This window comes from Seriola dumerili, unplaced genomic scaffold, assembly GCF_002260705.1.
Source record: "Seriola dumerili isolate Sdu_G_001 unplaced genomic scaffold, Sdu_1.0 BDQW01000066.1, whole genome shotgun sequence".
NCBI lineage: Eukaryota > Metazoa > Chordata > Actinopteri > Carangiformes > Carangidae > Seriola > Seriola dumerili.
This window is the reverse complement of record NW_019174321.1, coordinates 4,560,206-4,586,679: the sequence shown is the minus strand read 5'-3', so window position 1 is coordinate 4,586,679 and position 26,474 is coordinate 4,560,206. Positions and strand designations below refer to the sequence as shown.

Genomic DNA, 26,474 nt, shown 5'->3' with positions numbered 1-26,474 from the left:
TCCACAGCATCATCACAGACAGGTAAGACCAGACATCTGCTGCTCTACATCTACAAAACTCTGGTTATTTCTTCTGAGACATGAAGTTACAATAAGTCTCCTGTGTGCTTTAGTACTTACAGCTGCTCTGGTCTAAGAACTGGATTTTATTTTTGTAATTTAATTAGTTTGTTTAGACTTTAAATAAAATATTCATGTTATTTTCTAGATGATTTGAAAACAACATCTGAAACAGCAAATAGTCACATTTCTGCAGCATTTCACACCTTTTGCTTAAAATAGCGGAAATGAGCCTATTAATCATCATAATCATCATAATAGCTGCAAGTTAATTTTCTGTCAATTAACTAACTGATTATTCTTTGCGATTCTAATTACATTATAAAAGGTTTAAAGATTCTTACAGCCATGACGACTCTAAATCAGTTTCCTGGATTTAATGTCACATGATCAGGTCATTTAACTGCAGAGCAATGAATGGGCAACATGGATCAAATCTTATCACAGTACATCTACTTTTCTATTGCAACATTGTGAAAACAGTTGCATTTCTGAAAAACTAATAAATAACCAGACAGAAAAATATATGTATATAAAAATACAATAGTGTTGATTTGCCTAATGAAGAAATCCCCGCAGAGACATGGCATGCTCAAATCTAGAGCTGTAAGGATTAGTCAATTAAATGATGAATAGAAAAATAACTGGCCACTAGTTTGATAAATTGATTAATCATTAACAACAATTTTTCAAGTATAAAATCCAGTTCCAGCTTCGACACTGTTTTGATTTGCTGTTTTTCTATGTCTAATGTTATAAACTGAATCATTCGGTTGGAAAATGTCGGCCAGACTAAACAAGCAGTTTGATCTTGTAGACTAAATGATTAATCAAGAAAATAATCAGAAGATTGATCAGTAATTTTTCCTTTTTCATCTTTCTGATATTTATCAAGGCGCCAGTTTCTTGATGAAGTCAGCTCTGCATCCTTAAAAACAAATATTAGTTCAGCTTTGTTCCGAGAATTGGGGACCCTGCCTGTATCTGTGTCTTTATCCAGGGGAAAAGTGGGGGTGAAAGTGGGAAATGTTATCTATCTGGAATAGCTGTCGTGTTAGGGGGGGTCTTGCATGTGTCTCCCTGTCTGCCATCACTTTGCTCTCTGGCAGGCGAGAGTGCTATCTGCACTGGGAGGTGACCGGCTGACTCTGTCCGGCTGGCTCTGTGTGTAAAGACGTAACGATGACTGATAAACGAAACTAAACAAAAACAAAACACGAGAAAAGTCCCGTCCATTCATTTCAAGATCAATCTATGTCTATATATACTGTGCGTTTCCATTCTGGTAACACTATACGGTCGACTGTGTGGTGGAATGTATGTATAGTGGAGCTAAAATGGAAACCATAGTAAAGACCCCTGGGGCTCTGAACCCAAGTGGTCCCCACTGTCGAGCACTTCAGAGGCAAAAGGTTTTATTTTTGTCTTGCAGGGGGAATTGAAATAGCCAAGATGCCTGAGAAAGCGTAAGTGTATTGTGTTTCTGTTATTTTTTCCATTTCCAAATGAGTGTATCAGTTTCACAGAGCAAATGGGATTTATCCACAGAAACACTTGATTAATTAAAGATAACATGGCCATTATCAATTATCAGATACAATTCATTAAGTTTTTATCTACGACTGAATGCTAATGCTTAATTTCTGTGTCTATTATGTTCTTTCTTTATTTTACACCCACAGACCGGAGGTAAGATTTCTAATAATCTATTCATTTAATACAGGCATTAATAGCAACATTATCACCAGGCTGATAAAATGTCACACAAAATAAATAAATAAATAAATAAAACCCGTCTTTTTGCAGAGGAAATCTAAAATCTCAGCTTCTCGCAAGCTCATGCTGAAGGTGAGTTTTTCGGGTCACGTGTGCACGGACAGAATCCAGAGTCAGAATAAGATTGAATCTAACAGTTTGAATTTACGTTGTGCGTGGTGTTTCAGAGCCTGATGGTAGCCAAGGCTAAGGAGGAGCTGGAGCAGGAGATGGAAGAAAAAGAGGAAGAAAAGACAAAGTACCTGGAAGAAAAATCTCCTCCGATACAGACCAGAAGCATGTCCTTAGCAGAGCTGAGGGTATGGTTTTACTCCTACTGTACCACTATTTGCAAAGTAAAACTCTGTAAATGATTCATGTTTACCAAAATAATGTTGCCATGGAGCTCTGTTACTTCAGTCAAATTAACTTCTAACCCCTCCTGTTTTCTATGCAGACGTTATGTGAAGAGCTGCACGCCAAGATAGATGTGGTGGATGAGGAGCGGTACGATATTGAGGCCAAAGTCTTGCACAACACCAGAGAGGTAACAGAAGGCCAGTTAAGAAAGACTGTAATAGAAAAAAAAGCACAGACAAACATATTGCGAAGCCGCAGCCGTACAATGATGCAGTCCAACAAGTGCCGTGTGTCGTAACCTCTAAAAAGTTCAGCTTCAGACTGACTCCACAAGAGCACTGAGTGTTAAACTGAGTCACTTCACGCTCGACTTTCTCCACAGATCAAAGACCTCAACATCAAGGTACTTGACCTGCGAGGGAAGTTTAAGAGACCCAGCCTTAGAAGAGTGAGGGTTTCAGCTGACGCCATACTGCGCTCACTGCTGGGCTCAAAACACAAGGTCTCTTTGGATCTGCGGGCCAACCTCAAATCAGTCAAGAAGGAGGACACAGAGAAGGTGGGTGTGCTTTTGCTGATGTTCTTACTGAGGGTGACTGACATGGTGTAAAACAGATTAATAAAACTTTCTTAAATTGCAAAAATAAAAAAGAAACCACTGGTGCAAAGGGTCAAAATATGAGATTGTGTTTAGCTGTAGTTAAACCAAACATCTGATTGAGTTAGATGCTTTTAAGTGTGCAAAGGATCCTTTTCTCTGAAGACGACTACCAGCACAGCAGAGACTCTCCAAGGTGAACACTAAACTAAACTGTGTACTGTGTGTGCTGCAGGAGAAGACTGTGGAGGTGAGCGACTGGAGGAAGAATGTGGAAGCCATGTCGGGCATGGAGGGCCGCAAGAAGATGTTTGATGCAGCAAAGGGCCCCAGCCAGTGAATGAAAGAGCTGCCCTTAATCATCAAATACCATCACCTGCAGTCCAAAGAGCCGAATACAGCACAAAACAGAAACACTAATGCTTCACAAGGTCACGCTTTTTTTGGCGTTTCATATTCAGTATCTTTTCCATGTAACACTCACATTTTCTGTGAGTTTTGTTTCATTATTACTGAAATAAAGCAGTAAATGAAGACTCTTTTTTTTTATGTTGCAAGAGAGACCGCTTTGCATTCACACTCATCAATCAGCTGTGACATTGATTACATGCTTAAGTGCAGTTTTATGCATTGCTTGTCCTGCAGCACAAACCACAAGCCTTTCAGGATAATGTATGCAAAATGTAATCCAAGTCAGATAACTCAAAAACTGCAAATAATGCTGAAATAGCAACATACTGTATCAACACAGTCTTCACAAAAATAGATGGATGTTACAACTGAAGCCTCATTTCACCTCTGTATACAAAACAAGTCTCTACAAGGACATGCAAACATGGACAGCCGCACGTGAACAGAAATCAGCAGCGAGCAGATGCCAATACATCAGCAGCAGGAGAGCTAGCACGGGTTAGCACAAACAGTAGGCTAGGCTACATACCTGCTGTAGCCTGGTGAGGAGGAGCAGCCATACCTGGCATCTCAGTGGGGAGTAAATCCTGTGGTTGAAGTCTGTCTGTCAGGGGCAGCAGCAGCAGGGACCCGGGGTATTAGGAATCTGCAGCTCGAAGCTCACGGTGAGTCTCTGAGCAGCAGCAGCAGCAGCAGCAGCAGCAGCAGCGGGGAGCCACTGATCCACAAATCTGAACTGAAACACCGTGACTGGGCTGTTACTGAGTCAGTCTCACCGTTACATGTTAAAGAGCCTCAGCAGGTAGACGGGGGTCCGCAATTTAAAGAGTCCGCCTCACTGCGAACAGTGCGTTTGATTTGTGCTGCAACAAGTGGAAGTTTGTCACGTGTGAGTGCAGCAGGGAAACTTGGTCCTCTGCCCAAATGTTCATATATTTAACAACTGTATTTGAATGAATAATAAAATTTACAAAGCAAACTAAGATACCAAAAAATAAATTAATATATGAAAATAGAAAATTACATTTTGTGGTATGTGTCCTGAATTATACAATTACATTCATGTTTATACAATATTCATAATATATTGGAAATATTTCCATGATAAAATTAAATCCAACTTGCTCAGATAAATGGTGTTTGTATCTGTAACAGGGATGCAGGGGCGGAGCCTGACATTGTAAACAAAAGCGGAAGTGGCGTCGTCAGCAGACGATCACATGTTTTCCATAAGTGGCCGAGGGATATAAGTCGGTTTTCGTTCAGAGCTGCGGAAAGTTTGTCAATGTGTGTAAAATGCAAATCCACACGTGTAGAATTGATATCCTCAAATGCAAATAAGCATGAATAATAACTGTTAGGTATATATTCACAAATGCTTTTCATTTATTTGTAAATTAATTGAATGTAACCACAGACTTTATTTATTTTATTATATATGTATTATTTATTTGTTTGTCTATTTGCATCTGTTTTATATTTGCAAGATAATTTGTGAATTTGCAAATGTATTATTTGTATTTGTGGAAGGTGTTTTATATTTACAGATTACACATTTACTCACTGATGGTCAATCTGTTCACAAAAATAATATTGAGGCAAATCTACCTCCATACCTGTCCCTCTTCCTCCACACCTGCTTTTCCCACAAGTTTTCACATGTCATTTCCTTTTCTCTCCTACATACTTTCCTCTCTTTCTCTCTCACTCCTCCCTTCCTACTCTCTCCTTCACTCTTTAAATCCAGACTTTCTTTTCTGCCCTCTTCTCACGCGTTCTCCAACCCTCTCCTCCCAGTTTTTCATAACATATTTTCCTTCTCTCTGCTCCTAACTTTAGCTTTTCACTCCTTTCTCACTCCCTTCATCATCTGTTAACCATTTCCTGCTTCCTCTCCTGGTCTTCAGGTTGCCCTGTCCTTTCCCTTGCTCTCTTGCTCTTTATCCCTCATGGCTGGCCTAGTGATACGCACCAGGTGCACACATTCACCACTAGAGGGCAACCTAAGCACATCTGACAGGTGAACTGTCCAAACTGTTCCTGTCAACAATTAAACACCTAACTGATTCCTTACCAGCAATTGCAAGACAAAGATGACAAGGCATCAGGGAGGAGATGCCAAATTCACAGTTTGCCAGCTGGCACATGTACACCCTCAGGGCAAGAGCACCCATGGGAGTGGTACATTTCAATTTTTATTTTTTTTCCCAGTGCAGATAAAAATAACACATGTACTTCACACCAAGTAAAAATTTCAGAAATCACTGCATTCAGTGTTACCCTCATTTATATAACAAATTATGTCTGTCAAAGAGAAACATTTAAATTGGCTCCAAAGCTCAACTCAACAGTATTGAGAGGGATTGGTTGGCACGACCAGTTAAAATACTAAAGCTACAGTACATGCATCACTTCTCTTGCGCAAACTTGGCTTTTAGTGAGAATTTCAGGAGGCTGCTTTTGTGTTTTTATCAGTGCTTTTTCAGTTCAAGTCATGTTTGTTTTATTTGTCTGATATTTAATTCAGATTCCCATGAGTCAAAAGCTGATTTAACTTATTTCTCTGTTTTGCACATTATGTAAATATCTTTGTAAATATCTCTGCAAATCTCGACAAATGCAAATACTTGTACATACCCTCTTATTCATGGTTGAGCTGTTATTTTCTACTTTATTCTATTGTATATTATATATTTGTTTTTGTTTTTCTTCTATCTAATTTTTTCTATGCTGCTGTAACAAGTGAATTTCCCTGGTGTGGGATCAATAGAGGCTTATCTTATCTTATCTCATCCGCAATTAATTTATGGGTATTACCAAAAACATAATCTCCAGTAGTGTTAGCCACATCCTATCTCCTCTCTTCTACTATCCTGTATTGTTGTTGAAACTAATTCCCTACTCTTAAGACATATATTTTGTCCTGCAGTGTACTGTGCTATACAGCAGTGATCATTTTCCCTCTCTTCCAGTGGTGGCAGGTGAGGAGGAATAACATGGACTCTGATCAGGTCTGGACAGGAGGTCTGTAGTGGAGGGTAAACTTATTTTAATCTAGTCTATATTATGTGGTTTGTGTTGTTCATGCATCATTTTGTTTGACATGAATGGTTCTGGGCAACAGTATATTTAGTTTGCCTAATTCATAATTTACCTTATTTCAATGTCGTGTTTGTAGTTCCCAGACTTTGCAGACCATTGCTGTACCAGGTGTTTCCCTACGGCAGTGAAGTTGTTCTACTTAGATCCTTTACTTCAGTTAAAGTACCAGTAAAACAATATAGAATGACTTGATTACAAAAGGTGCTGCACTGAAAATTTTACTTAAGTAAAGTTACAGAAGTATCAATAACAAAATACTTAAAGTTATGCAGATTGGCCCTCTTCAAAGTGTTATTGTATAATATGCAGAAATGAAGAGTATTTACATTTACTCAAGTACTGTTCTTAAGTATAATTTTGAAGCACTCTAAGTATTTCCATACTACTTTATCCTTCTACTCCATCGCAGTTCTGTTCATTTTTACTGCAGTACATTCAGTTTACAGCTGTAGTTGCAAGTTCCTTTTTAGGTCAAGAAAAGATGATAACACACTTGATAACAATATAAATACAATATAAATAAATAACAACATAAAACTACAAAATATGAGATTAAGGAGTAATTCCCAACCTTTTTTTGGCTTTTTGGCTTGTGATGCCTCACAAAAAAGCAGCGTATACTTGGGGCCCCTTGTCATGTTTCAGACGTCTATTAGTTGTTAGCAGCTTCACCAAAGAGACGTTTACCCTCTAAACCTCTCAGACAGTTTCATTTGAACTGTTTGAGGCCCAAAGCAGCAAAATTATTACTTTATTATACAAACAAAATCTAAGATTAGTCAAGTTAGAATAGTCAAAAGAAAAAACAATCAAACAAAAAAAACCCCTCAGATTTATCTTGTGACCCAGTGAACCACTGGACCCTAAAGTCCACTTGCATATTAAGTAATTAAAAGTAGTTTCACTTCAACCAGCTTTGACACTAAAGTGATATTCAGCACTGATGCATCAGGATCAAAAGTCCAATAATGTCATATATAATAATAAATCAGTCACAGAAGACATTAGTCTGCAGGATAAATACTTTTACTTTACATACTTTAAAGGTATGTTGCTGATAATACGTCTGTGCTTTTATTTTGGTAGGATTTTAAATGCACGACTTTTTTTACATTGTTGTATTTGGACTTTTACTTAAGTGAATCATGTTATTATTTCTTCCATCTCTGATATTATATTAAATTACCATTTCTGACATAACATAATGTTTAGGCAGTTTTTTATGCTGTAGCTGGTGGGGGTGGAGTTATCTTATTTATAGACTGTAGTTTAAATGATGCATTAGCTCATCAAAGGGTTTGGATGAGTTTTTCATCTTAAATGCACCTAGTAGGAGTCAACTAACTGTGGTGGAGTAAGTCCAGTATTTACCTCTGCAAATACAGTGAAGGAGAAATAAAAAAATACACACATTGTGTAGAAATGCACCAGTAAACAGTAGTTGCTTTCAATTACTACTGTTAGCGGTAGTTATCGTGGGGAGTACTTGAACCAGCTGCACATACACCAAAAAAAGCGAGCGGTATTTGTCAAGACAAGTAAGGGAAAGTGCAAAGACTGCGGGTTGATAGTAGACTACGGTTGAGTCTGGCAGGTCTATTGTGGCTGTATGGGTGCGGTCTCACTGGGCAGGGCAGGGCAAGGTGCGCTTTTATTACTTCACACAGCACCGACTCTCCGCAGCTGACGGGCGTTGGAGGTTGTTGGGCTTCACGGACGGTTTACAAAAACAACAAAAAAAAAAAACACAAAACAGAAAAAAAAAACAAAAAAACATGACGAGTTTGGATCCGCTGAAATCAGTCATTTCCATCGGGAATGTGGACGACACTTCGCTGGCGGTGCCGTCCGTTAACCAGTACGGAACAGGGCAGCAGCGCGTCCTGGAACAAGTGCAAACTATCAGGAGGACCAAGTCGAGGCAGTTCAGCAGCAGGAGCGGATCCGCTTCTTTATCTCCAACAAGTAAGAGCACAAGGGCCGTGGATACGACCCAGGACACAGAGGGTTTTGGAGGTTTTAGAAATTCGAAGAGATTTATTTATTTATTTTATTTTTTAGCTTAAAAACTTTTTAGGCTTGTTCCTGTAAGGATCAGTATTTCTCCTGCAGCTGGAGAGAGCTCTGAAACACCATTATTTTGAGACATAAACCTGTAATGCTTCAGACAAAGTTGTGGTTGTTTTAGTTGGAGTTTACAGTTTTGGTTGTGTTGTGTTACAAGGTTGACTTATGAAATCTGCAAAAAATAGAATTAAAACACTGAGGTTATGTCATTTGGTTTCCTGGATTTGTATATACTTACTTATATACTGTTAATGTTTGATGAATTTAGTTTACTACCATTTTGTAAACCTAAACCTACACATGCTGGGTGCTTGGGAAATGGGAAAACTTTTATGTTGGTGAATAAAAATTTAAAAGTTTTAAAAAAAGAGATCTTTTTGATTTGTGGTCAGTTTTTTTTTTCTGAGAGTGGTTAGTGAAAATAAGGAAAAAGAAGAAGACACCTTTAATTTAAAATTCAGAACAAAACCTTTTAAAATCAGAATAGCAACAGTGGATTATTTTTATTTTATCTTAATATCCGGAAGTCAGATTTGAAAAAAAAGAAAAGAAAAAAAAATCAAATGGAGTTATAGTTCATCATAGGATACAAGTGTTTATTGTTTAAACATGATAAATAGAATGTGCTAATTAAAAAATAAGGGCATGAAGTGTGACATTTACATATATATTAAACACGAATACATCCATTTCAGATCCTACTATTTACAGTTAGGTCAGACTTGCCGGGAGGTAACTGAATACATAACAAATTTTCCTTTTTCCTTAGACAGAGGCAATACATTAGCAGCAATGGTCTGTTGATATGATAACAGCTGATGACCCTGCACATTTCTCCTCAGGCCCTGTGCATGACTCTGTGTTCGGGGATGCTTTCAAGTTACAGTCCAGCACATCTACTGGCACTGTTTTCATTGGGAATGGCTTCTCTAAAGCTGTAAGTTATAGGGTTTATTTGTATTTTGTTTTTTGTTTTGTTTTTTTCACTGTAAGAATGACTTATTGTAATATCAGTGTTGTTGTAGAGAAAATAATGTGACTCTGAGGCAGAGCTGCAGCCACAGCTCAGGACTGTACCTTGGATTTTTAAAAACCTGATTAGGAATTAATATTCTACAACTTTGCACAAGTTACAGATGGTGTTTTGTGAACCAGATGTTGGTCTTATTTAATATTTAAACTAGCACTTCAGCATTTTAACCACATTTCAACAGATTGATCTTCTTTTTTCTCAATTGAATCATTGTTTTATCTATTAAGTGTCAGGAAATTGCCAATTATAGTGTCCAACAGCCCAGGGCTTTGTCTGATTATCTGTCCAAAACCCAAACAGATTTAATTGACTGTCACAGGATAAAGAAAATTATATTATCCTGACATTTGAAAAGCTGGAACCAATCAATCAATCAAATAATTGTTGTAAATGTTGTAAAATATTTATTTTATTTATAATAAAATAAAATACAATGTATAAGATTTTATGCATTTTTTTGGTGGCCAGTCAAAAATGTCATGCGGGGGAACTTTTTACTCCAGACCTAAATCCCGCCTATAGCCCTGGTCTGAAGGGAGTACTGAGAACTAACTTGTAACTCCCAGTAAATCAAAGTGATACATTTCACCACTATTTGTGTGAATTTTACAGAAATACACAAGAAAAGATGATTGATAACACGATTTGATGAATTTTCTATTAGTTTAGTATAGTAGGTATTGTATACCATAGCGTATAGTGGCGGCCTAATACCGATAATAAGAAACAGGGGCTCAAAAATGAGTTGTCCCCAGTTGACTTTCCTCCTGTTTCTTTCTCAGAAATCCATTTCCAGATACTTCCAGAGTCTCTCTGTCTCTTCACACAAAAATCTGTTTACCAGCCTCTGCCTTAGAAGCAGCCAGTCATTCATATAACCACCCGCAGGGTTCCTCACCAAAAAGATTGCCAGCTCAGATGTCAGTCACTCTGTCTCCTTGCTTTGCTGCTTTCATTACAAACACATGTATTCTTTGGCTCTGCAGCTCAGCCTAGAGAAAAGCATGAACCGACAACCAGTCAACTTTTCCAAGGGATCCAGTGTGAAGATGAACAGAGCAGCTTCTACCTATCATTATGAGAGGAGTTACGCTCCTGTCAGCTCCATAGCCGTCGGTCAAACCAACACCACCCGCAGTGAGCCTGACCTGGCCTGGCAGCACTCTGTGCCAAAACGCTCTGTTCCTCTGCAGAGGTTCCTCTCCAGCAGGGGCACCCACAGGACAGACAGGTCCACTAGTCAGTATATAACCACCAACATGGGCCAGCTTCCATCCTTTATGAATGGCACAAGTCAGATCAAAACAAACAACCAGTTCATTTATGGCCAAATTGACTCATCTAAACAGCTTCCAAAGCTTTCAGTCCCTGACGGTACAATCAAGGGGAAAGGAGAGTCTGGGGGGTGAGTGGGAACCAACTAGCTTCATTTTCTTAATTGTGCATGATATAAATACAGTTTTGTGTATAAACAAATTGAGCTTGCATACTCACAGTGTGTATAAATAGGATTTGGATTGTAATTTTTTATTTCTACAGCTACACGACTGGGATCAAAGAAGTTGCTGATATCACTATGAAGGAGGCTGTGGAGTGTCTTTCCAGTGACGATGAGACCTTTCAGCACTGTGGCGCTTCCTACATTCAGCACAACACTTTCATTGATGACAAGGCTAAAGATGAGGTGGTTTGTCTTGTTATGTTATCATGCTGTCAGACTGCAGTTGTGCCGCTGACATTTTTTTTACCTGCCATTTCTCAAAGTCAGCCATGATACAATTCATTGAAATCCGTTCTAGGAAACATAGGCCTCATATGGAACCAGTCATTTAAAATAATTGTTTAAAATAACTCTTTGTCACTTAGCTGTGCTAAATCCTGAAGCCTTCTTGTCTCGCAGGTGCTACAGTTCGATGGGATCCCCCCTCTGGTGGGTCTGCTGCAGAGCCCCAATTCACAAGTGAGCCAGACAGCCTCGGCTGCCCTTCGTAACCTGTCCTTTAAAAACAACAGCGCCAAGGAGGCAATACATCGCAGCGGTGGCATCACAGAGGCTGCGGCTCTGCTCAGAGATACAGACTCTGTAGAGATACAGAAACAGCTGACAGGTACCACTTGGCTCTGAAACATGGAAACCTGTTCATGTACTGGACATATACTGCAGACACACACGTAACCATGCAACCATGTAATTTAATATTTGATTGACACGCTGCTTCCTATTTTCTTCCCAGGTCTGTTGTGGAATTTGTCCTCTACAGACGACCTGAAGCCAGACCTGCTGAAGAGTGCTTTGCCTGTCCTAATGGAGCGTGTAATCCTGCCTTACACTACAGGTCCTAACCGCGCCACCCAAGACCCTGAGCTTTTCTTCAACGCCACTGGATGTCTAAGGTAAGCAATGAAATACAACTGAGCACTTGATATAATTAGGATCTCATTGTAGACCAAGTAGTAAATACACTGCTTTATATTTATACCATGTTTGCTATGCGTCAGGGACCTGAGTATCACTCTCCTCTAGAGATGTATGTAGTTTGAATATGACATTATGTATGACAAAAGATTTGTGATAAGCCAAGGTCCCAGTACAAAACTGGTTAGGTTTGCTCTCTTAACATATTTGAACAGTCAGTATTAGTCATAGAGGAAGTGAATGTTTGGAAGGGATGATGTAAGTCTGCCTCAAACACTGTAGTGGTTTTGCTACTTCGACTCTTGGACACACACTTTTTTTTTTCTCTTGACGTCTTTACAAATTACAACACCAAACTTTGACACTACCGACAGTAGATTTGTGCATTTACATCTGTATTTTTTTTTGGTGTATAAGTTAGAGTTACATGATTATCTCTATAAAAATTCCAATAACCACCACTGCATTGAACATTATCCACCAGGACCAAAATAAATGACAAATGGATCTATTTGATCGAGCCCTCCACTTTGAGCAACATCTTTTTTTATTTTATTTTGTAACCCGTATGAGACATATACACAGATTTTGAGTCTAATCTAAATTGAGTCTAATATAGCAGCCCTGCAATAAAGCCTATCTTCAAAGCGGTTACACTGTTGTAAAAGTTTTTTGTTGAAACTCTTACAGAGGTGTTAATTCACCTTTATAGGTAGGTATATTGTAGGTTTTCTGTCAAGCTCATTGCTTTTGAAAAAGCCCCCTCAGGCGCTTGGAGCTCTGACATTATAATTGTGAGTTTTAATTTTCGGCGGCACCATCAATCAAACCATAGTTACAGGGAGTAAACGTAATCTTATCTGGTGTATCAGCAAACATGGAAACATCTGCAATGTAAAACTTGTCACTGACTTCCTGAATCATTCAGAGAAAGCTGTAATTGTTGTTTTATTCGTGTCCCTGACAACACAAGATTACTGTTCTTTAGTTTTTAGGTAAAGCGTAATAAATTATTAACGTTTCATCAAATGAAATAAACCCAGTACGATAATAATGGTAGTAGAACTTTGTATTTTACATTAATAGCCATGATTCAAATCTTAATAAAAATGCATTGTGTGTGTCTCTAATAGTATTGTTGTCTATTCTGTAACATATCCAAACATTGTTGTATTTTTATTTTCAACAGAAACCTCAGCAGTGCAAAGCAGAACAACAGACAGGCGATGAGGAAATGTCGTGGGTTGGTCGACTCTTTGGTCAGTTACATTAAAGACTGTGTGGAAGCAGGAAAACCAGACGATAAGGTGAAACAAACAAACAAAAGATATTTACTTACAATGTCTACTAATCCTGCCGTCTGTGTGTTCCTCTTTCTCTCTCGTTGTCTCTGTCACCCACATGTCACACGAGAAAAAGATCTAAGCGCTGAGGGCCAATGAATAAGGTCTGTGAAATAGGGTGGGGCTTGGTCATTAAGAGCCTTAAAAGTAATCAGCAAGGTCTTAAATTGAATTCTGGAGTGAACGGGGAGCCAGTGAAGATCAGCTAAGACTGGAGTGATGTGCCAGTCAACATCCTTGCTGCTGCATTTTGGACCAACTGCAAGGGAGATAATGAAGATTGGGGAAGGCCTAAATACAAGGAATTACAACAGTGCAGCACCCTTCACACCAGCCCACTGTTCACATTACCAAAACACTGAACACATTACCAGATTGCATTACATTGTACAGCTGTTGCTCCTCTTGTGTTTAATCATGTCGTTATTTAATTGAATGTATTTGTCAGGATGCATCTAGTCAAGTTACAAAACACACAGGACTCTTTGGTGTTACATGTGCCCTTACGTTATGTATTGTTCTTCCTGTTGAAACAGTCTGTAGAAAACTGTGTGTGCATCCTGCACAACCTGACATTCCAGCTGGAGGCAGAGGCTCCGACTCTGTTCAGCAGGATCACAGCTTTGGCCAAGACTGTCAACAGGAGGAACAGTGAGGGCGAGACGGGCCCCATCGGCTGCTTCAATCCGCAGAGCAAATCACCTGATCAAGAGGTGAGAAGAGCCAGGTGTTCACCAAAGACGATTAAGCAGCATACTGGTGCTTTAGGCTCTGTCCAGCCAATTCTCAGTAATTTAGGTGTTGTTTTTGATTTGGCAATGTCCTTGGAGCATCTCGCCAAACAATTAATTAGAAACTGCTTCTTCCAACTGAGGAACATCTCCAAACTAAGAAATCTGGCGTCAAAGGCCAAATTGGAAATGATCATTCATGCTTTTATTTCGTCTCGTTTGGATTATTGTGACAGTCTACTTGTTTGAATAAGAAAGAGCTTGACCATCTCCAGATTGTTCAGAACTCTGCTGTAAGGTTTTTAACACGCACAAGCAAAAGAGCACACATCACACTTGTTTTAGCATCACTTCACTGGTTACCAGTTCATTTTAGAATTCATTTTAAAATTCTGGTCCTTACTTTTAGAGCCTTGCACGGACAAATTCCTTCTTACATCTCTGACTTGATACAACTTCACACTCCTGCCCGCAGTCTTAGGTCATCAGGTCAGAGGCTGCTAGTGGTTCCCTCTAACCACTGTAAGACCCGGGGGGGCCGATCCTTTCAAGCAGTGGCACCCAGACTGTGGAATGCACCCATTATATTTCTGTCTTTTACTATTTATTTTGAAGCACTTTGTGATTTTTATCTGTGAAAGGTGCTAAATAAATAAACTTTACTTACTTACTTACAAACACACGCACTGATGTATGAGGGGTGATTGGTAAGTTTGTAGTCTAAGGTAAAAAGATGATTATACAGCTCTTAAATGCACATGCAGTTCAACTCTTTGAGTGATTATGTGGAAGGTTTAAAGTTCTGAAGTTCTCTACTACGACTGAATTCAGCAGCCCTCTTTACCATGCTGTAAGAAGGGGAACCCTCCCCGAGTGCTGCCAATACCTCCTTGGGTGATCATCCCTTGAGACTGAGGTAGTGGATGACTGCACGAAAGCCGATATTGTCCATTCTCAGAAGGTGCTGCAGCAGATAAAGCCTGGAAGATGACCCCCGTCCTGCAAGGCCGGTGTCTTGCCATTTTCAGTTACCTGAAACAGAAATACCACAAAAGTTACCAACTACAAACTCTTTCTGCATAATCACTCAAAGAGTTGAACTGCAGTTCATATCTCATCTCTAATCTTCCTCTGCCTTAAGCCACAAACTTGTCAATCTCCCCTCATATACCAGGCCCCTAGTGTTACTTTTAATTATGACAGCTCATTTTACCTGTCAGTTTGTCTAGACGGTAACTGTCAGTGTGTCTTGCTAATCCTTTTACTCAGTTGAACTCATTTATTAAGTTATGGCATTATAGCAATTATAATTACATTCTAGCGTGTCAAAGGCTTGTTGAATCATTACCACCTGTTTCCTGCACATTAAACAAGCAAATTTAACAATAAAATGGAAAATGAAACACACAGGATAGGCTTTGACTTTATCACACACCATCTGAATTCATTCAGTCACTGCAAAAATCCCATGGTGCAATTCTGCATTGCATTAAAAGAATCAGCTACAATCAAAAATTGAAAGGTTTTACTGCTCATACAATTTGTGCTGTGAAATGCAGAGTATTGAGGCTATGCTCTGAAGGTTTGTGTGTAATAAAAAGTAATAATTAAGAAATATAAAGTTTAAAAATCAAAAGATAAGAATGCTAAATATATGTAATATAGATAATTCTTCGGGGTATATTGAGTTGGTGTGCATGTTTTACGCACATAAAAATGTAAAATGTACATATGTCACAGTTATAGGCAGTAGACTGTACAGTGAAACTTTATATATGCTTGACTGTAAATATGCAAAAGTATGGGACAGTGCAAAGGTTTCACAATATGCTAGACAAGGCCAAGAATACACAGAGATCAGAGGACAGCTAAGGGTTGATGATGACCTGTTCTCTCTCTCATCCAGCGTCACTTTGACTTCCCGGTGGTTGAGGATCCACAGCCGACCGGGGCAGGCTGGCTGTTCCACTCCAAAACTCTGCAGAGTTACCTGAATCTGCTGGAGTCTAGCAAGCGAGAGGAAACACAGGAAGCCTGTTGTGGAGCGCTGCAGAACCTCACCGCACAAGAAGGCATTGTAAGATAAGAAATGTTGTGCTGTTACACACCGACCAGTTTTCTATACATGATATTCATACACTCAACATGATGTTTCCCGATTTGAGGAGCTGATCTGTTTTTCTGTATTTACAGGTCTCCTGTGTAATGAGCCAGGCTATTGTGCAGAAACTGAATGGCCTGCAGGTTATCAGTCCCCTTTTGAAGTCTAACAAAGTCAGCTTGCAGAGGAACACAGTGGCTTTGGTTGGAAATTTGACCAAGAACCCAAACCTGCACAACGCCTTAGGTAAGAAGTAGGTGAACGACAAAGTAGCATGTTGCTTTATCAAACAGTTCTCTTTCATAGCACGTTTCGTTTTGAATGTTTTCCCTTCATTAAAAAAAAAAGTCACTTCCTTGCAAACATAAATATGATTAAGCATCTAAAATACTAAGAGACTGTATATGAAGTAAGAGAATCCTTCCAACGATGTTTGTTAAAACTTACAGTTAGATTTGCTTCAGAGTAAAGATGTTACATTTGAGTTATCACCTAAAATCCATTATCTTAAACAATTATTTGCAGTTGTACAAGTGCTTGCTTGTGTTAAACAACCAGTGGGTTTTTCTTCTTTTTGTTTACCTTGTTACTAAAGCTCGTAAGGCCCTGCCAGAGCTGCTGAACATCATCAGTGCAGGCACCAAGCAAGGGAATGAGTCTGATGACACACTGGCTATGGCCTGCCAGGCCGGCAACTGCCTGCTTTTGAAGGAACCTGAGATGGGCAAACGCCTGTTAAACAGTGGCGTGATAAACTCACTGAGCTCTCTCAGTCAAAACAAGTAAGTTTGCATGTGTGCAGTGAGGCACATGTACCTATAAGGATAGATAAGATTATCCCAGGTATGGGGAAACACCTATCAACAGGGACTGCATTTTGCACACCTGTACGATTTCCACGATTCCAAACTGATCTCTTACTATTGTTTTCCTTCTTTTCAGGTATTTCCCTAAAGCCAGTAAAGTTGCATCCCTGTTTCTCTACAACCTGTGGTCAGAAAAAGATTTGCAAAGCTTCCTGAAAAAGGTGAGTCGAGGTTTAACCCTGTGTGCCAAGATCTGTCAGGTTTTGGGTGTGTCCTCTCTGTTTCTGGAGTCCACACCTTTCTCAGGTATTTGTGAGAAACAGAGGGAGAAAGGTTGAAGGATTGGGTAGTGTTCTCAGAAAATGTGAATCAGACACTAAAATGATATGCCTGAGGAATCTAGCAGCTCAGGTTTAAGGAAACATGCATTATAACACTGTAACTCCCACTCAAGATGCATTGTTGAGAATTTGCCATGAGTACAGATCAGTTCAGTTTTTGGGTTTGGCAATCTGACACTTACTTTGAATTTGGCATAATTGCTGAGGTGGAACACTGATTAATACTTAACGATCTGTCCTGCAGCAAGGGATGAGTAAGGCCTCGTTTGTAAATGACATCACCACGACGGCACTCAAGTCGGTCCAAGTTGTCCACTAACGCGAGAGCTTTAACTGATCTCTGAAGGTCTTTTACCGAAGCAACTCGCCTGCAAGTTCTCTGCACAGCCAGGACAGGATGTAAACGCACTGAGGCGGAGCAGCATCCTTTCTTATTTCACAAAGACTTACAGATTTTTAATCTACTGCATGTATCCATATAACAAATCTTGCAGCGAATGATTACACAGGCCTGTATATGCTGTAAGGTGAAGGTCGAGATATGTTAGCAGCTGCAAGTTTTTATTAGCTTTTTTGGTTTTCACTGCTGTCGAATGTCTTTTAATGTAAATTTTGTCTGTGCCTGCATTCTGCAATATGGTACAATTCGCTTGCTTATTAGATAATAACATAAGGCTTCTGCATTTTTTTGCACTGATATTGCTGTTGATATGACAAAATGAATTTGACTCTGTATGAATGATGAACATAGATAAACAGAGCATCTTTTCTGTTGTTAGAGTTTATGCAGTTGCTATAGGAGCTATGATATTGTCTTATGCATTGAGGTGTCTTTACATTTTGTAAAGCCAACTCCTGTTGGTGGTGTATCCATCTTTTTTTTTTTTTTTCATATGTACATGTGCAATCACATAATGATCTACTTGTATTGTTGCCAAAATTAGCTGGAAATCTGACAAATAAAGACTTCATGTGGGAATTTGACTTCATCATCAGTCATTTGTCTTAGTCACATCGAGTTTTGTGAACTTGCTCAAATCTTGTCACACCCATCCAGGTTTGGGCTGCAACGCTTCTGGGCAGATGAGCAACACATCTTTCAAATTCTGTTTACTCCACCCTTGTAATTTCTTTTCTGCAGCTTAAGAACAAGCTATTCAAGCCAGACGCTGCAGCGGTTGTTGCAATCAGGGTAGTTGTTTGTTGATCAGATTTGAACATTGGTCTTCCACCGTTCACATCACATAACCCACCCAACATCCATGAGGGATTAATGAGGTCATTGGTGATCTTGCATTTTACGAGGTCTCTGACAGGGCTGATCTTTCTTTATAATCACTTCATTTTACACTGACAGATTTATATAGTCATATGTGATCATTTCTAGAGGACTGGTAATACCATGGGTACGTCTCCAGCTCGTCTAAGTGGCTCAGTAGAGGGAAATCTGCCAAACTAATCTGACCCGAAACTGTCAATCATCATAATTGGTTCCTCAAAGTAAACTACACATGAACAGTTTCGGCAAATACAATCCGACCATATTAAAAGAAGCTGTGGATTATATAATTAGCATGGTGCTCATCGTAAGGTTCCCACAGGTGAAGACTTAAGAGAAAAGACACACAATATCTGGTTTGTTAAGTAAAGTTTTTTTTTTTTTTTAAATTCATTGCAATCACAAAATCCTACACACAAGGTTCAATTAATTAGTTTCTGCTTCACTTTGAGTATTCCAAGTGACACATTCAGTGGTTTCCTTTCAGACATTAAAGCCATCACAATAGCTTAGACACTTCAAATCCCTGTTTAAAAAAAAAACATGAGCTGCACCACATCGCCTGATCAGTCTGCAATCAGAGACTCGGTTATACTGCTGCACTTCATTTCACAGCTAACTTATTTAAGAACATCTTTTGGTGTTTTCATAGTTATAATTATGTTCTAGCATTTTTCAAGTATTTAGAAAACATTATAATTCAGTATCTGCCACTCAATGATTTCACTGATGTCAGATGTAGCCAGTTTTCCTCCGGTTGATGTCAGAGGTCACTTCCTCAGACCACGCTTGCTCCTGCTCCCCTTTGAACTGAGAATAAAGGGAAAAGAAAGCTCAAACATATCAGCCAGCAGATAACCTGCCTGACCTGTGATGCATACTGAACCTTGTATATTTTCTTACATTGAAAATGCATTTGTGTTTAACACTAGAACATGAGGTACATGGCTGCAATCCTTGTGCTCGTACCTGCAGTGGCTTTGGCTTTCAGTGTTAGCTCCTCAGAATTAATTGTAATTAATTCTACTAATGAAGTCTTTTGCATTTGAAATGTAAATTATTTTAGGGAAATTCCTATCACAGAAAGGGAATTGTAGACACATCAACATGCCATTATAAGAGAGCTCAAATTAACCTTACGCAACGGGATTAGCTACCAAATAGATGACTGCTATCTTTATCTACTGTTGCTGCCGTGGTGCCTGACACCTGCAGCTTATCTGTGAATACATAAAGTTATCAATTAATGGTCAAATTGTGACAAATTATGTTTTTATGTATGTCTGAAGATTTAGTTCTGTAAGCTCCATTTTCTAAAAATACTTAATAGTTGTTTTACCTGAAAACAAAAAAATAAAATATAAATAAAGGCTCTATTTCAAAGGGATATTTGTTTAAAATGATCAATCACTAAAGCCAATGCCAGATCGTGCAGGAAAACCAATGTCTGAGCTTGTTAAAGTTTTGCTTCGAGCCTGAGCCCTTGCTGTAACACAGCTTACCAAAGATCAGGAGACAGGATTCACATGATTTGGATGGCAGCGGGGGCCAGTCACTGTTTTATTGTGAGCCACATCAACACAGATGATATCACATAGCAGTTATGAGATCTCTCAGCTGTTGCACCTCCATTACAGCCCATCTCTCCATTGAGACTGAGGGCATGGATGTAGTTACGCCTGTCCTTTAAAAACACCTCTCATGTGTGTTCGCCTCTTTTTGTTTTCTCAGTCTTGGGTGTACTCAGGACACTTTAGTCCTTTAGGCAGCTGGCACAAATAGCTGTTTTAAATAAGAGAAGCTGAGGGGAAGTTGAAATGGGAGGAGATGGAAACTTGATGAGGTCACTAGGTGAACCTTTACATCAGGGCAGAATTGCAGTATGGGTCTAAGCAGGGAACTATTTTATTGCTTATTTGAATGTTGCTTTTGGCTTTTATGCAGCATATGTATTCAAAAGCACTGAAAAAAATCTTAACGTGCACTTACATTTTCTGATGATCAGTGACCCGGTTTCTCAGCACGGTGATCTGTACAAAGATGTGTTTTAAGAAAAAAAAAAGAAAGAAAAAAAGGTATTCACATCTGTAATGCCCTACAACACCAAAATACAGTATTGTTACTACATATTTGGTCAAATCATATTTAGTTTTACCAACCTATATAAAATCAGGAATGTGCAATTCCCAAGGAAAACGGGAGGTAAAAATTTGCTAACAGCAGTTATAATACTTTTAATCTAATTTAAACTTTTATACAGGCGTGTACAATTCAAAGTGTTTTACAGATGACCGACAAGCTGATAGTAAGACAGTTATCAGATAAAAAGGAGTGAAAATGTAAAAATAGAGCCAATAAAAAAGATTTTAAAGCTCTAAAACCGAGCAAGAGTTCTCTTAAGGTAAAGCTAGCATGGCGAGATAGCCAAGCCACAGCTAGCCTTAGCTGAAGCTAAATCTATCTAATGTTTCCAAACTGTTCCCTGTATTGAAAAATGTGTTTTGTTGATTTTATATGTCAGTAATCCAATTTGGTATCCCACATACATTAGAGAGCAGGTAAACCCCATCATGTTGGAGAAATAAATATAGGTTAACACAGTAAACCAGCTAGTAGAAGGCAACTTGCTTAGCTAAATAGAGTAGCAATAATTGTTGCTTCAGCCTTTGAATTGTGATTTGATGTAGTTGCTGCCTTTAAACCACATATTTAAACATCTTAAATTATAAAAATATATTTATTGTACTCCTTCAAAAGTTCAAATGGAGCCGAAAAAAAAAACAAAACAAAAAAAAACACATTTTGTTTATAGATGCTGCATTTTCCATTCATCCTTTACATTGTCTATGGGGAGAGAGCAGTTCATCACATTTATTTTTAAATAACCTTAAAATTTAAGTATTACAACTTATCTATTTAACGCTACCTTCAAAACAACTCTTTTTCTACTTTTTACTTCATCTGTTTCCAACCCACAAGTGATCTCTGGCTGACTTCCACTTATAACTGACAAGTTAGCGTGTATTTAAACGTCTTAATCTCTTTATTTAAATCATTTATTTTGGCCTGCGTCCTAGAATCTGTTCATTCTGCTGATATGTATCATGCAGTATGATTGTCATTTAATATGATTGTAAGTAAATGTATGACGTCTTACCTCATACTTCTGCTTCGTGCACTTGTACTGAAGCTCAAATTTCTCTGCCTCTAGCTCACGCATCCAGTCCCACAGCTCCTTGGCTTTTTCCCTGTGTCAGCACAGACAAGAATGTTAAAGCCTTTCACAGAGTTCAGCTGTTGAATAACACCAACTGATTGAATTCTGTTTAGCTAAAATTGATCCCCGAGAGGGAACTCATTGTGCTCGTCTTTAACCTGAGTTTGTCATCTTTCAAGTGATCAATGTTTAACTCCTTGCGTCGGTCATTTAGGATCTTCCTCTTCTTTTCTCTCTCCGTTTGTCTTTTTCCCCCAGTCTGTGTCTGCTGGAAAGGAAGAGGGCACATGTGGTGACATGCTATACGTAGTGCAGTATTCCTCTATCAGTTTATGAGTCTATCAGTCTATTTTATGGATTAACAAAATCATCACCTTGTATCCAGTGAAACTCAAGTTTGATAGAATCATCTTCTTCCTTGCATCATCGTCTGCTTTCTTCTTGGCCTCCTCCTCTTCTTTCCTTGCTTTCTCTTCCTGGTGGAGAAAAAAAAAATACAATATCATTGACCACTCATTTACAGTTGCACAGTGACATTGTCTGAACTTGGTTAAGTAAATATAATTATTACGTACATGTACTGGCCCAAGGCAATACATCAAAATGATGAATATCTATTCCAATATTGAAAAGCCAGTTTGGGATGGTTTGGCTAGCTGTGGCTGAGGCTTGCAAGAACTTGTAAGATCTAGGAAACACCTGTTTTACAGTTATGAACCATCAATTTAAATAGACTTAGAGTGCTACTCACAGCCATTTTGTTCTGCCGCTCTCTTTCTCTCTCTGCTCTGATCTTCATCTGCTCTGCTCTCTCTGATCTGCGTTTCTCCTGAAGCAGGAAACAAATGGACCAAAACAAATCCAGTAAACTCAAAATGTGACTTGCAGTCTTAGGTTTGTTAGAGAATTGGCTGATATTGGAAGCTAAACGTGCGATTTTGCAGCAGAAAAGCGAGATATCAACATACAATGCGATCTGTGAGGTTGACAAGCTCCTCTTCCTCCTTCTTACGCTTCTCAAAGTGAGCTTCAATCAGAGTCTGGAGCTCTGTCAGGTCCTTTTCCATTCGTTTTCGATGAATGTCCTGAAATTACAGCAATAGATTGAAATGTGAGCTGGAGCATTATCTAACGTTCTGCTCAAAGAACAGCTTGCAGGTGTAACTTTGATCTGTCCTGAGATGAACTCACATCAAAGTCCACTTTTTCTCCATCTGGGATCTTCGGAGCTGCCAGGCCGGGCATGAAACCAGACCTGTTGAGAATGGAAAAAGTTCAGTCTTCTCATTTGAGTATGCGTCTCACTGTGAATTGTGTTTCACTTTGTATAAGATACATATTTTAAATCATGTTCTTACTTTAACTTAGGCTTTGCATCGTCTGTGTATCCAGGAAAAGAAAAAGCAAAGTAAAATCTTTAGTTTATGATGCAACGTATTAAAAAAAACATACAAAAAAAACCCACATTTCTCTGTCACACACACATAACCTCTGTACTTCTTACACAACCAGTCCATACCTCCTTCATTTTCCTCTCCAGTATCTGCCGACAGATGAGAGGGTCAGTGCAATGTCAACATTTAGAGAAGCAGAAAAGGTGCAGAGAGCTGACTCTGACATGCGGACAATGAGACACTCCTGACAGGCCCGAGGGACAGGACTGACCAAAGGCCATGACCCTCCTAAACCCCCCTGCAGACAGTCCTGCGAACGTAAGTATCGCCTGAAGAGTATGTTTCTAAACAGGTTTGTGGAGTAATTCTCAGTAAGATTGACAATAATGAGAAAAAAGCTTTTTTTTTTCTTTTTTCTTTTTTTTTAAGTTTCTGGTTCAGTTCAGGTTGTAATACAAATAAATCATGTATCATTGTTGACACTTTACCCTCATGTTTATCTTTATCTCTACGGAAGAATGACCTCAGACAAATAGCCGTTGACTGAGGCAGCGTGGCTGACCATCTCCTGTCAGCGCTGCTGGACTTGAAAGGTATGTGGGTGTGTTTCTCTCTGAGAGTCACACAAGGCTGCTTTACTCAACATTTCCCCACCTGAGTCCCCACTAAAAAATAACATGGTCCACCAGTCTGTCACAGTAAATGTCTTTAAAATGTTCATCACAATTTAATTTTTTGTCATCAATTATTAATCTTTTTATGTTAAAAAGGCTTTCACAGTAACATACCACGCAACACAAGACACAGAAATAAACTAGTTGAAATGGAAAAATCCAGCAGTAACTGCATTTTCAGCAAGTATACAGGTACACTGATGGTATCAGAGTTAGTATCACATTTCTTTCCCAGGCCTCCATGTTGTCACAGTGCCAATGAAAACTGCAATTGGTGAGTATGAACTGAAGCATTAAGTTTATGGGGCATAATACTTAAACAAACCATATAGACACACCTTGGATTCTCTGAAAAGTAAATCTTCATGGAGCTGGAAACAGATTACATGGTTGCTAACAGTGTGTTAAGAATAAATCATATCTATTTATAGCTGGCATGCAGACAAACATATATTAGCATAAGCAGTACTACCTTCCTCCTCCTCCTCCTCCTCCTCCTCCTCCTCCTCCGCTACCTCTTCTACCTCCTCCTCCTCCTCTTCTGTGCAAAGCAAGTATGTAGTTAGTAAGCAAACAATGTGACAATCATTATTTTTGCCATCTTGTATTTTTGACAATGCCTTTTGAAAAGAGAAAGACAATCTTTTATTTAAAGATTTCACTTGCATGGCATTTGCTTACACTCTAGATGCCCTGCTCAGCCTCCTGCTATTGCATTTTAACCTTTTATCAGTACATTTGTTATCTACTTATTCATCAATGCAAATAGTTATTAGCAGTTGACGATATGTAGATTCGTTCACATGGTACAATTGCATCTAAATATATTTTTTAATGAATTTGTGCATCTAAAGTCTTTCCAATTTACATTTCTTAAAAAAAAAAAAAAAAAAAGGGGTTACCAAAAAAGTAGTAATGCTTAATATACATTGCAGTAGAATCAACTTCACTCAGCAAGGAAGTGATTTTTTTTTTGTTGCCATTTTTGCCACCAGCTTTCCCACAGTTGCATTTAGCTTTTGCATTATTTGCTAAGCTTTTTGTCCCAAACATTGCTTTCCTCACTGGGCCTCCGTGTGAAAAAGTGACACCGATCGCGTCTTTAGTCCCTTTGGCCACAGAGGGAAACTCAATCTCTTTCCACTGCAAAGAGGGTAAGCCAACCTGCATTTAGAAGACCTCTTACAGGCATAAAAATGAAAGTGGGCATTGTGCTTGCACCACTATCTTCCCTAAGGTCCCTCTATCGAGAACATACTGACCTACATTAACAGTGGCTCTATACTCCGCACAGAGGGAGACAGGTGCTGCTTAGTTTAAGGAACAGTGTGGCTGTATAGAGACCCATACAGACAGCCTCACATGAGGAGACAGAAATAGAGGTACGGCTCTTTATCTCCTTGATGGCAACCCAATGCAGCATTTGAACTGAAAGGACAGATCCACTGGGATGTTGAGTCAAGGTGAACTATCTCCAGCCTCACACAGAGAGGACTGAGTGAGAGGACAAAGGTCAATCTGGCAGAAAAGCTGAACAACAGCAGCTGCCTCTGCAGTGGCACCAACATGCCAAAAATACAGTGTGCTGTGTGGTGAAGCCAGCGGCTTAGCAGATGCAGCGTGTTAAGTAACCGACAACGTTTCAATGCCAGGCTCAAGTGGGTAAAGCAGGTAACAAAGTGGCAGAAATAAAAACGCAACCAGCCGCTTAACGTTGATGCATTTGGATTATTAGATATAGATATTGTTCGTATTAAAGTGCATACCAACAATATCCCGCTCCGTCACACCATTCACCCAGAGAGCGGTAAACAGCAGAAGTCAGCTATTGCAATGCACTTCACAAGTATATTAAACATAGGCATGAATATGTATCTGATATACATTCATGCAGCATAATCACAATATCCATGCATTTGTTTTTCATCTTTTTCTATTGTCTAGTGGTTGAGGCAGCTGTGTAGCATCCAACCAGTCACAATCTCTCCCTGGCAACATGCAGCTGTTTCAACCTGCAGCCTATATACTACACTGTACGTACAAACTGTGTGTGTGTGTGTGTGTGTGTGTGTGTATGTTCAGTGAGCAGATAAACTGACTTACCTTGTCCCCTGAAAGAAGAAAAAGACACCAAAAAGATGTTGTTACCTGTTTGTTATCTGTGCCGGCATCACTTTGTCATTCTCAATCTCTGCTCTACAGAAATGTTGCATTTACTCACTCATCATATGTGGCATCCTCCGTGTCTGACATGTTTAGGATGCAGCACCTGTGCAAATAAATGCAATCCACTGCATCATGATGATATTATAATATTTGCTGTTATCAACATACAGAGAAAAGAAATACACAGACTTACCCAGATAGTGCGCCGTGTGCTTCTGACGGGGGTTCAGTGGGGAATTGTATACTGTGCCCTTCTCTGTTGGCCATAAGCTTTTAAACCCAGTGCTGGATCACATGGCGGCAAGCTGCTCATGTCTACAATTGGTGGGCACATACCTGCAAACAGATGGCAGATGGCATTAACTAGCATGGGAAAACATGCATTCTCCATGGACTTGCATTGTCTATTTTTACACGGCAAAAACCTAGACTGAACACCACAGGATTACTGTTCTCAAAAGGTTTCAGTATCCAGGTCTGGCAGACACGGGGAAGGTTAGAAATAATCTGTGTAAAGTAAACCTACTCTTATGTGCACACAAATACACAACTAGAGCTCCTCTGATTTCAAAGCATTTACTATAACTTTATGATTCTGTTGATCAGTAACACATTTATCA

The 26,474-nt window shown here is 39.1% G+C and overlaps 3 protein-coding genes across 3 annotated transcripts; 2 read left to right on the top strand and 1 right to left on the bottom strand.

Annotated features, from left to right (window-relative positions):
* Positions 1 to 3,114, top strand: tnni1 (troponin I1, slow skeletal type). Its single transcript, XM_022742090.1, has 8 exons — positions 1 to 22; positions 1,493 to 1,526; positions 1,743 to 1,749; positions 1,867 to 1,908; positions 2,004 to 2,135; positions 2,273 to 2,362; positions 2,558 to 2,734; positions 3,009 to 3,114. The coding sequence occupies exons 2-8, from the start codon at positions 1,513 to 1,515 to the stop codon at positions 3,111 to 3,113; spliced, it is 567 nt and encodes a 188-aa protein (XP_022597811.1). The 5' UTR covers positions 1 to 22; positions 1,493 to 1,512; the 3' UTR covers position 3,114.
* A 4,847-nt stretch (positions 3,115 to 7,961) lies between these two features.
* Positions 7,962 to 18,096, top strand: LOC111219408 (plakophilin-1-like). The gene is made up of 13 exons (XM_022742073.1): positions 7,962 to 8,251; positions 9,196 to 9,290; positions 10,373 to 10,791; positions 10,926 to 11,070; positions 11,287 to 11,494; positions 11,621 to 11,780; positions 12,992 to 13,109; positions 13,682 to 13,858; positions 15,783 to 15,953; positions 16,070 to 16,223; positions 16,573 to 16,759; positions 16,920 to 17,004; positions 17,369 to 18,096. The coding sequence occupies exons 1-13, from the start codon at positions 8,062 to 8,064 to the stop codon at positions 17,441 to 17,443; spliced, it is 2,184 nt and encodes a 727-aa protein (XP_022597794.1). The 5' UTR covers positions 7,962 to 8,061; the 3' UTR covers positions 17,444 to 18,096.
* An 838-nt stretch (positions 18,097 to 18,934) lies between these two features.
* On the bottom strand, positions 18,935 to 25,941 carry LOC111219356 (troponin T, cardiac muscle isoforms-like). Its single transcript, XM_022741989.1, has 13 exons — positions 25,910 to 25,941; positions 25,792 to 25,799; positions 24,161 to 24,229; positions 23,503 to 23,520; positions 22,979 to 23,000; positions 22,812 to 22,875; positions 22,589 to 22,705; positions 22,372 to 22,449; positions 21,995 to 22,096; positions 21,779 to 21,888; positions 21,561 to 21,651; positions 20,393 to 20,433; positions 18,935 to 19,213 (listed from the first exon to the last, which is right to left on the bottom strand). The coding sequence occupies exons 1-13, from the start codon at positions 25,939 to 25,941 to the stop codon at positions 19,174 to 19,176; spliced, it is 792 nt and encodes a 263-aa protein (XP_022597710.1). The 3' UTR covers positions 18,935 to 19,173.
* Positions 25,942 to 26,474: the final 533 nt, after the last annotated feature.

Excerpts from the sequence above, each read along its gene's own strand:
- tnni1 (XM_022742090.1), top strand. Across the intron at positions 2,136-2,272 it reads TGTCCTTAGCAGAGCTGAGG|ACGTTATGTGAAGAGCTGCA; the intron begins GTATGGTTTTAC and ends TTTTCTATGCAG. Across the intron at positions 2,363-2,557 it reads TCTTGCACAACACCAGAGAG|ATCAAAGACCTCAACATCAA; the intron begins GTAACAGAAGGC and ends CTTTCTCCACAG.
- LOC111219408 (XM_022742073.1), top strand. The coding sequence starts at position 8,062 with ATGACGAGTTTGGATCCGCTGAAATCAGTCATTTCCATCGGGAATGTG. Across the intron at positions 11,781-12,991 it reads AACGCCACTGGATGTCTAAG|AAACCTCAGCAGTGCAAAGC; the intron begins GTAAGCAATGAA and ends TATTTTCAACAG. Across the intron at positions 16,224-16,572 it reads AAACCTGCACAACGCCTTAG|CTCGTAAGGCCCTGCCAGAG; the intron begins GTAAGAAGTAGG and ends TTGTTACTAAAG.
- LOC111219356 (XM_022741989.1), bottom strand. The coding sequence starts at position 25,941 with ATGTCAGACACGGAGGATGCCACATATGATGA. Across the intron at positions 22,706-22,811 it reads GAGAAAAAGTGGACTTTGAT|GACATTCATCGAAAACGAAT; the intron begins GTGAGTTCATCT and ends CTGTAATTTCAG. Across the intron at positions 22,097-22,371 it reads AGCGGCAGAACAAAATGGCT|GAAGAGAAAGCAAGGAAAGA; the intron begins GTGAGTAGCACT and ends TTTCTCCACCAG.